Source organism: Astatotilapia calliptera, chromosome 3 (assembly GCF_900246225.1).
Source record: "Astatotilapia calliptera chromosome 3, fAstCal1.2, whole genome shotgun sequence".
Lineage (NCBI taxonomy): Eukaryota > Metazoa > Chordata > Actinopteri > Cichliformes > Cichlidae > Astatotilapia > Astatotilapia calliptera.
The window spans coordinates 3,140,820-3,151,094 of NC_039304.1; the positions used below are offsets into that span (position 1 = coordinate 3,140,820).

A 10,275-nucleotide genomic window follows, 5' to 3' on the forward strand; every position below is an offset into this window, starting at 1 on the left:
CCCCCTCCAGGGTCAAGGGTACCTAGACCCAGTTTTTAGAGTACGCTTGGGGAGTGTGATCGTGTGTACAGCGTCTCTTTATGTCTGTCTCCACGTTGGTTGAGTGTGGAGTGAGTGCATATGAGAGCATGGGGGGGGAATGGATGTTTGTGTCTGTGTGTGCCTGTATGTCTGTGTCTATATGTCAGGTTGGGTATCAGACGCCACCTCTCTGGGGACACCTCAGGTCCTCCAAGGTTTGGAGGCCTATCTCCACCCACCACCACTTCCCCTGCCGGTGGCGGACTCCCTCAGGTGTCGGTGCGTTGGTGGTTCTTTGTGTCTGGGGGTGGGCGTCCAGGTACACACCGGCTCACTCCTTGGCGGCCGCTTATCGGGGCCTGGAGCCTGGGGGTCGCTTGGGCCCCTTCGGAGGTGGGGTGCCCCCGGCCTCTTGGCCTGGGGCTCGGTCACTCAGGCACAGCTGGGGGCCGGCGGAGCTCATGGGCGCGTTACTGCAACCCCCCCTGGCTTCTGCTCCGCGGCTGCTGAGTGAACCCTCATCTGGGACTCTCCTCAGCTCTTACTGGAACAGTGGCGCGGCTGCCCCTCTGTTGGTCTTCCTTGGTCTCTTGTGTTCTGGGGGCCTCTGGATGTCTGGAGTTTTGATCTCCTCCATACCCGCTTCACACCCTGGAGGACGGGGCTGTGGCCCCCCCACACTCCCTAGCAGATCGTTACATGGAGAAACCTTTGGAATACAAGCGCGCTGATCCACACAGGTATGCACATGGGTGTTCACTGCTCGTAGACCCAAATTACACCTTTCTTGGCTGCTACTTCGAAGCACATCTGTCCTGCGTGCTGCACAACAACATTGAATATGTAGTATTTACTGCTGTTTACACTTAGCTAGATTAATGCGATGGTGTTGTGTTTAGTATGTTGCTTTGTTTTTTTTGCTTGTTTTCTATTCTTCTCTCAACAGGTGATCCAGGAGATTTTTATTTTTTTTCTCCCCCCCTTTCTCACTGTCCCTCTCCCCTTCTGTTTTTCCTTTCCTTCCTCTTTCTTTCTCCCTTTCCTATCCCTCACTCATGTCTGTCCCGTCTGTAACATCTGAAAATAAAATATAATAAATAATAAAAACAAAGATCGACCAAATGGACCAATACGGCAATGCCACGATGATCCATTTGGCAAAGTAAATCCATTGGGTATCCTTGTTGGTCTTCAGACAACAATTCTGATGGCTAAAGAACCAAATGGGACAGGCAAAAAAAAACAAAAAAAAAACAAAAAAAAAAAAACAAGTGTCAAATACCTTTCCCATCTTTCTTATTCTTTTTCTTAGAAAGTGGAGTTATAAAGATCACTCTTAAACTCAAAGATGGAGAAAAATAAATGCTAAAGATTTGAAAATCAAAACCATACACAAAAGTCCAATTCGATCAGATTAGAAATACAAATCTTTAACAAACCAATAATGATTTAAGCTACATTAGCTAATGTTTTTGACGCTATTGGAAGAAAAAACAAAAATAAGCAGACACTTTATAAGTCACAGCAATGTATACACGTTATGGCGACAGTTTGAACTTTTGACATATTTCATGAATTGTGTTTTAAATCTGTGTCACTGATTTGTGTCATGTAATTATGCCTCCATCTTTCTGTTGCAGCAAGAAAAGTCTTATTTCCGCCAATAGTGGCAAACCACGCAACTGAAGCACCAACGCCTTTGTGTGAGCGCACTATGACATCATAGTATTGTGGGACGCCACTTGGTGTTCGCTCGCTCTGTGGTAGAGTATCACTTCCTGTTCCTGCTCAAACACAGTGGTGTTTCTGAGTAGCTTATTTGCTTAGCAATTTAATTAAAACTTTTAAATACATTATTTTTTCATAGTATAATCTTCTCGTGCTTCATCCAAAGCACAATCTCTGTGTAGTCACGACCTAATTTATAGCCAAAGTATTCACTCACTGTGTCTGTACTGTTTCGCTAGCTTAGCTTAGCTCATAGCCGACTCGTTAGCACCATGGCTACTTCACCTGTCCCTCCTGCACTTTCTTGCTCACTGTGTCAGATGTTTAGTTACTCCTCGGCCTCCTTTAGCAGTAATGATATCTGTAACAAATGTAGCATATTTGCAGCTCTGGAGGCCAGGATTACTTAATTGGAGACTCTGCTTCGCACCCTTCATTCATCCATAGCTAGCCAGGCCCCTGTAGCTGGTGCAGCCGAAGATAGCGTAGGCCCCACTCAGTAGCGGTTTTTGATACGGGCGACACGGGAGGTTCAGCGAATTTTTAGGACATCCTGATAATAATGAATTACAGTCGTCCAGCCTGTAAGTAATAAATGCATGAACTAGTTTTTCAGCGTTACTGTGAGACAGGATATTTCTAATTTTAGAGATGTTGCACAAATGGAAGAAAGCAGTCTTACATATTTGTTTAATATGTGCTTTGAAGGACATGTCCTGGTCAAAAATGACTCCAAGGTTCCTCACAGCGTTACTGGAGGCCAAGGTAATGCCATCCAGTAAGAATCTGCTTAGATACCATATTTCTAAGATTTTCAGGGCCGAGCACAATAACGTCAGTTTTATCTGAATTAAGAAGCAGAAAGTTAGCGGCCATCCAGGTCTTTATGTCTTTAAGACATTCCTGCAGTTTAACTCATTGGTGTGTGTTATCTGGCTTCATGGACAGATAGAGCTGGGTGTCATCTGCATAGCAGTGTAAATGTATGCTATGTCTTCTAATGATGCTGCCTAAGGGAAGCATGTATAATGTAAACAGAATTGGTCCTAGCACTGAACCCTATGGAACTCCATAATTGACCTCAGTGTCTCCTGAAGTCCTTCTGAATATTTGAACGTGACAGTTTCCATGTGAAGTATTCCTAGCTCCTTAGTTCTTTAGTATTTTCTAAGTTCCAGTTCTTAGGTTTTGTTTTGTGTTTCCCATTGTCATGGATCGCTGTGTGGCAGGCAGGATGAGGACCCAATCGCAAAACTCACAGACACAGGGGATGAACTCAAAAAGCAGCTTTATTGCTGACAAAGGAAGACAGGAAATACAAAACTAAACTGGGAAAAACTAACATAAAGCTCACCAAGGAACACAGGGGAATCACACACAGCATGAGGGAGAACGCGACACAGAACTGAGGGAGACGCAGACATAAATACACAGAGGGTTAACGAGGGAAGTGGGAGCACGCGGGGAACACAGGTGACACTGATAATCATAACAAGACACGGCAGGAGTGAACACAACACTAACGGGAGACGGGCAAAGTAAAACAGGAAGTACAGAGGTTCAGACAGGAGGAGAGAGAGCACGGGGAGAACACAGACCTAACGGGCTGGGGAAAACATAGAATGAAACGAAAGGAGGGGAGACGAGGGCTCACAGATACATAGAGGGGCACACAGGGAATAAAAGTCACAAGGGGAAAACACGTAAGGAACAAAATACAAAAATACATGGAAACTAAGAATACTGGGCCAACATGGCCCAGGACCATGACACCCATTATTGCATAATGTGGTAATATACTCCAGACTGTGGTGTATAAAGAGGGACAGTGTTGATATGGGTAGCACTGTGGCCCCACAGCACTTCAAACCCTTGACGTGTCAGGTCAGGCATCCATAGAATAAAACCTGCACACATGCAGCTGTGGCACATTCCTAAGTTCAACTGTGCTGAAAGATCTGATGAGTTCTTTAAGTCCCTATCTCAAAGCCAGCATGACTGCGATGGTGCCCTAAAGCTTCCAGTAAACACTCCCATTTAGATCACACTTCCCAAACTGAAAGTTCATGTTGATGAACCAGTAAGACTAGCAGGTACAGTAACTTGTCCCTTTCCTTCTTTCCTTTCCCAGACACTAGCAGGAATTCAAAAAAACCTCTGTTTCCACATGAAAAGAATCTTCTAAGTGGATCAATTGTGGTTACAAGGGTGGCTGTAGCTCAGGTGGTAGAGCAGATCAGCTACTGATTGGAAGGTTGGTGGTTCGATCCTTGGTTTCCCAAGGATGAACTGCAGTGCAAATATTGTTGGGCCAAACACTAACCCCAAGTTGCCCTACGATGCGTTCATCGGAGTGTAAATGTGTGTGAATATTATTTGTTTACACTTGAGTTTAGAAGTGCTTGTGTGAGTGGGTGAATGTGGCATGTTGTATACAGCGCTTTGAGTACACCAGGAGAGTAGAAAAGCGTTGTATATAAATTAGTCCATCAACCAAAGTGATACAGAGAAATAAAAAGTTTTTTAATAGATAAAATGAACATTTAAACATTGTTTCTCCATTTATTGATTTATATCTTTTATGAAATTGTTTTAAGCACAGCCTTTTTCAGGTTGCACACAAGGAAGCTGCATTTACAAGAACTAATCTTAAAAACCTGTTTCCTGGTTTCCATCCCAGCCCTTTGTCTCACGTAGCACTGAGTCTTTTGTCACTTGAAATTTCTCATCAATTCATACATAATCTTCTTTCATGTGTGTCTTGCTTACTGAGAATTGATAGAGACAGTTCTCCTTACTCAGGAGCCGAGGTATTAAAAATAGTCAAAAAGCTATTTTTAATACCTCGATCTACACAAAATATTAAACTCTAACTATTATATAAGACATCGCAGCAAGCCACAACAAATCACTCATAGTTTGCCATTTGTCTAATGTTACAGGATTTTAAAATGATTATTAATTAATTTATGGCACATTCATCCCAGAAGGTCTGATGAATTGTTTGGTTTTCCTTCTCTAGCGCCTTACTTCATATCTTTGTTCATTCAGACCACATATTCAGTGTTTGCATTTTATGTGAGTATTTCCTTAATGTGATGCTTGACTGAATTTCAGAAGGAAGAACTTTATTTTGTAAGCTAGCAATGAAATGTTTTACAAACTGAGGCAAAGGTGCAAATTGAGTACATATGAGGAAAATGTTGTTGTTATTGACTATTTTGCCCAAAGGTAATTATGTTGTTAAAAGAATTTCATTCCAGTCTGATTGAAATTTAATTTCCATCAGCATTTCTTTGGGCTTTGCAACTTTTAATTGCAATTATTTAATGCTCTGAATGTTTACGTCAGCCTCAAAAAATGTTTGCAATGTCCTTGATTGAAGTTTCCTTCCTGGAAATTTGTTGCTGCTTTAGTGTTTTGGCATCAGCAAAAAGAAACTAATGGATTGATAACTAAAAAGACAGCCCTGAAACCTCAGCCACACCCTGTGTGAGCTATCTATAAAGATGGAGCAGCCGAACACCTGCTGCATCCAGCAAACACCTGGTACAACAGGTAAGCCTCCTCATATCATCTCCCTGCATGCTGAATCCTCTACGTAGGGAAATCCCAGATATCTGATTCTCTTCATGTGGATGTTGTCTGCTCAGCATTTTCATTGGGAGAAAAGTTAACATCCAGATGAACAGAATCAGCTGTTGGGTTGCCCGTATCCCACTTATTTGCCTTTCTATTCCAGCAGTTACATTCATTGAAGTTCTTTTTAAACAGTGCTGTTCAGATTGTGACTGTAGGTTAACTGCAGAGGACCAACATCATGACTCCAGCCTTTTTCTTCTCCGTCTGCCTGTCAATGACAGCCGTTTGTCTGGTAAGCTTGACTCTTCCAGCAAAGGCATTAAATGTTGTTCAACACTGCCGGCTGTTCTGTGAAAGTAATTCTAACCGTGTCTGCTTAACAGACATGGCTGCTTGTTATGAGCGTTTAAGCGTGACACAGTTGAAGTTTTTTCACATAATAGTTTTTGTTTGCCAACAATAACATTTGTCAGTGTGATTTCAAATGTGATTAAGAGTAAGTTGAAAATGTCTTGTTTTTTATTGCAGAGGGCTGCTGTCATTAGAAATATAACTGGTGCGTTCAGTGATGAAATACTTCCAACATATTGAGGTGTTTTTAATATAAGAGCTTAAAGTTAATCTGCTGGTTGCCTCTTGTATCCACAGATGAGTCTCTGGGTGCCCCAGCGATCATTGAAAAAGTCAATGCTAACTCAAGTAAGTGAAGATTTACAAAATAAAACTCTTTTTTGTTAACATATAAATTCTGGATGAAAATGAAAGATCCCTGAGAACTGACATGTTAACATACAGTAAACTCCCAACAGACACAATGATCAATCAGCCTTTTGGTCATTTACTGGCTTGTCTTAGTCAGCTGTTTTATTTGTGTTATTATCAAACATTGTAATTGTGCGATCAATAAAGTAAATGCTGTAAGCATTTACCTCTTTGTTTTGACATAACTGAGCAAATGGCAGCCTAAGTATCGAGCATTTAACCACGCTCTGTTTGTTGTTCTGCAGCAAAAGTGTTGGTTCATGGTGACATTGTGCCCACTGCTACCAGGAATGCTGTTCCATGCACAGCCACTGGCTGCAAGTGGCCTAAAACGGGACCCTTTGTCTATGTACCTGTCTCCATTGGCACTGAATACAGTAAGCAGTACAAACTTTAACCATTAAACACAGACTTTATGAAAAGGAGAGATGGATAAAAATAGTTAAATAAAACCCATTATTATATAAATATATATAATATATATTTCAAGTGGTTTCCAAAAATACTGCTTTGTTAACTATGCTGTTTTATTGTGGGATTAACTAAAAAGCATTTAAACTGAAAAGTCATATTTGTATAAGTATGCTGAATTGATATCATACACAGATGCACACAATTTTCAAATTATGTTTTCATTTAATGTCACTTTCTCAATTTTTCTATTTCAAGACAGACAGACAGACAGACAGACAGACAGACAGACAGACAGACAGATAGATAGACAGACAGATAGATAGATAGATAGATAGATAGATAGATAGATAGATAGATAGATAGATAGATAGATAGATAGATAGATAGATAGATAGATAGATAGATAGATAGATAGATAGATTTTGGCGGCCCTGTCATTCCGATGGGAACTCAGAGATCCTCGAAGCAGCACAGATTGTAAATACTGTTTATGCTGCCAAGTTGAAATGGCTGAAACATATTGAAGATCCTGAATACTGAAGAAGCTCCTCATCAGACTCATATTTGAATCTGCAGGCAGCCAAGAGCGCAACGTCATCATCAATGCCCTAGTCACCTTCCACGCTTCCACCTGCATCCGGTTTGTCTGGCGTACAAGCGACAGAGATTTCCTTCACTTCTTCTCTGGACAAGGGTGAGAATGCACTTGCTGTACTTAGACTGTACTTGTATTTATATGGCAGGACAGGACTGATACACCCACACCCTCTAAACCCTTCAAAAATGCAATTCTGAAAATGATTGCATTACAAATATTCTGTATGTGTCATCAAAACAGGTTCTTGAAGGACCATTCTGCATTGACCTTGTACTGTAAAATGTCCAGTTTTATTTTTGTTTGCTACTAGATGAAATGTATACTGTTGCATAGGAGTGTAAAGAGCATTTTATTCATCTGCTCTTAATTATTTCACATACTATTTGGTCCACTAGTTCCAAAACTAGAGACTGGCACCTTGTAAGGCGAGAAGATGAATCTGGTGGGTTATTAGATGATTAAGGGACGACAGATGTTTAAAAAGCTTCTGAGATTGATTGACCGCTATCTGTTTATTTACTTTAGTTGATAATGGATATGTGTGTTTTTTATTTTAAAATATTATTTAAGATATTAAAGTACAAAAGCTAAAGTGTGGTTCGAGCAGTGTCTATAGAGCCACAGTGTCAAAGTCGGTCACATGATTACTGTCATTGCTTTTCTTGGTACTTTAGCCTTAGCATGACTAGCTGAAGGAGGAGGATGCACAGTGCTAGGCTATAGAACAGTCCATCTATTTTTTAAGCGATGTCATTGTGTCTATCAGGTGTTATTCATACCTGGGCCGTCAGAATGGAGGACAGCTAGTCTCCCTACAGAGAAATGGTTGCTTGTTTCAGTCGACGGTGCAACATGAGGTTCTTCATGCTCTGGGCTTCCACCACGAGCAGGTCCGCTCTGACAGAGATCTGCATGTGAGGATCCTTACCGAGAACATCATCACAGGTCAGCTGAACTACCCAAAACGTTGGTTACAGTTAACTTAGTACACAATGGGACATCCTCCTGTTTCACAGCAGTGTACATATTACAAGTAATCTGTGCTTTTCCAAACTCAGCACATAAAACACTGCAGTTCAAGCGAGCACTGCATAGAAGATTTTGTTTGTATTTCTTTAGTCCCAAGACTATCAAACAAATGACCACAGGAGAGATTAGCTAGCATTTCGATCTATACATCGTCAAAGAGCTGAGACTGAAGACGGATTTTGAAGTGGAAGCATATAAAAACATGTAATATTTTCTGGAAATCTCTGTTTAGGACAAGAGCACAACTTTGTGAAAGTGCAGACCAACAATTTGGGGACTCCCTATGACTTCAACTCTGTCATGCACTATGGCAGGTGAGTTGCTGTGTGAGATGGACTTTGTAAGGTTTTATATTTCCTTACATGTTTTGCATTTTCTGCAAGAAAATGTAATCCAGACTAACAAAAACATGCACACACTCAGTGGGGAATGGATTTTTAATGTTAAATACTTTATGGGCCCATTTTCTCCTCTGTTTTCCTAATATAACCGCGTATGTGTGTTTGTGTGCTGTTGTTTGTTCTTTTAGACTCGCCTTCTCCAAGAATGGGCAGCCAACCATTGTTGCCAGGTCCAATCCTAATCTTAATTTTGGAAATGCTTTCCAAATGAGTCCCAATGACATCGCCCGTGTAAACAGGCTTTATGGATGCTGTGAGTAATTAAGACACACCCACAAAAAAGAAATTTGCTATCTTTTTGTTCGAAGCAAGTACTGATCGGAGTTGATTTTTTTTCCTAACCAGAAATTCAGCAAGAACCTTCAACTTTGCATCCAGACTCTTCAGATGCCCAAACACCAGCATTACACCAAGGGACTGGATCCACTATACTTAAAAATGATAAAAGAAACATAAAATGTGCTGCAAATATCACATTTAGAGAGTTGAAGTTCTGGGTCTTTGTTTTACGAGCTAAACGGCAGGCTTATATACCAGAGGGTGATGGTGTTAACTCGCTTTCTGTTGAGGTTTTCTCCCCTTTTGTTAGACTATAAACTATCATTAATGGATTTCTCAATCTGTGCATTTGATAATTAACTTTGTAACTGTAAATGATGCAGACATAGAACCAAACCTTGCGACTGCGACATGTCTCAAAACTTTTTGTTTGGCAAAACAGCAAAGTGAAAAAATATGTGAACAAAACAAAAAGTCAAGTCTTTCATGGAATGATCATGACTGTTGTCTTATACATGACCAACATGTATCAACAAGATATAGTGTGTAGATATAGTCCAGTGTCACAAGTGTAAGAAGAAGAATCTTTCTTCTGATATTTTAAAAATTGATTTTTCTGACAATGTCTTCTAATTTTTCTTGCTTTTGTTTTTCGAGGGGTTTTATCTTTGGTTTGTTGTCTCTTTCTGTAAGAAGTGCTATCAAATAAAATTCCATATTTCAAGCAACAGGGGGCAGTATTGTTTCATTATTATATTTTAAGTTATTTTAGAAATATGTGTTTTGCTTAAAGTTGGACAGAATGTTACAGGTGCCTTTTTTAATGTGCAACAAATGTAACAAATGCACAAATACTACTACATAAATACATGTTCTGCATTTAAAATCCTACCAAACATCAGAAAACTGAAACCAGAGAGTGGATCATGTCTCTCAAGATTAGAGTGCTACTTCTTCTTGTGTAGGGTGGAGTCAGTTCAGTGCAAGTGTTTAGATTGAGAAGATTAAAACCCCCACAGACTTGAATATTCCCACCACCATCATGATGCATCACATAGTAATCTGATCAGCCATTTAGTTTCTGCTGATGTGTTTCTTCATAACTGTTGTTAAAAACTGTTATGAAACCTCAGTCATGCACACGCCTGAACAATGATCCGGCATTTGTTGCTGTAATTGTTTGTACTATCATGCTGCCTGTCTGACTAAATAACTATAGACGGAGCAAGCTGTCAAGCATGTTCAAAGGTGATGTTTAAGGAGCTGCTGGCTGCCAGCTTAGCTTTTCTCCCTGTTTGCTGGTCTGATGATAAGTGAGGTAGGGTTGGGCCATATCATACTGTTCACGGTAATACCGGTATAATGTTGGGCAACGATAAGAAAATGAAATATCGTGATAGAATATGGGTCGGAGCATTTCGACTATCGTAGGCGGAGCCTCGCGGAGTGATACGTACTGTG

At 40.5% G+C, this 10,275-nt stretch overlaps 1 protein-coding gene across 2 annotated transcripts; it reads left to right on the forward strand.

Annotated features, from left to right (window-relative positions):
* The first annotated feature begins 5,225 nt into the window (after positions 1 to 5,225).
* LOC113016748 (high choriolytic enzyme 1-like) lies at positions 5,226 to 9,368 on the forward strand. Of its 2 annotated transcripts, XM_026159848.1 has the most exons (10): positions 5,226 to 5,307; positions 5,524 to 5,623; positions 5,860 to 5,887; positions 5,980 to 6,030; positions 6,339 to 6,470; positions 7,084 to 7,201; positions 7,872 to 8,050; positions 8,367 to 8,448; positions 8,664 to 8,788; positions 8,881 to 9,368. In XM_026159848.1, coding segments are annotated over exons 2-10 (771 nt in total). In that variant the 5' UTR covers positions 5,226 to 5,307; positions 5,524 to 5,569; the 3' UTR covers positions 8,883 to 9,368. The 2 variants fall into 2 exon arrangements, with proteins under 2 accessions (XP_026015633.1, XP_026015625.1); XM_026159840.1 differs by lacking the exons at positions 5,226 to 5,307; positions 8,881 to 9,368 and having other exon boundaries at positions 5,494 to 5,623; positions 8,664 to 8,796.
* Positions 9,369 to 10,275: the final 907 nt, after the last annotated feature.

What these genes read in the sequence shown, in the direction of transcription:
- LOC113016748 (XM_026159840.1), top strand. Translation starts at nt 5,570, where the DNA reads ATGACTCCAGCCTTTTTCTTCTCCGTCTGCCTGTCAATGACAGCCGTT. An exon ending in CAATGACAGCCGTTTGTCTG is followed by an intron (nt 5,624 to 5,859) that starts GTAAGCTTGACT and finishes TTTTTATTGCAG; the next exon opens with AGGGCTGCTGTCATTAGAAA. An exon ending in TACCGAGAACATCATCACAG is followed by an intron (nt 8,051 to 8,366) that starts GTCAGCTGAACT and finishes ATCTCTGTTTAG; the next exon opens with GACAAGAGCACAACTTTGTG.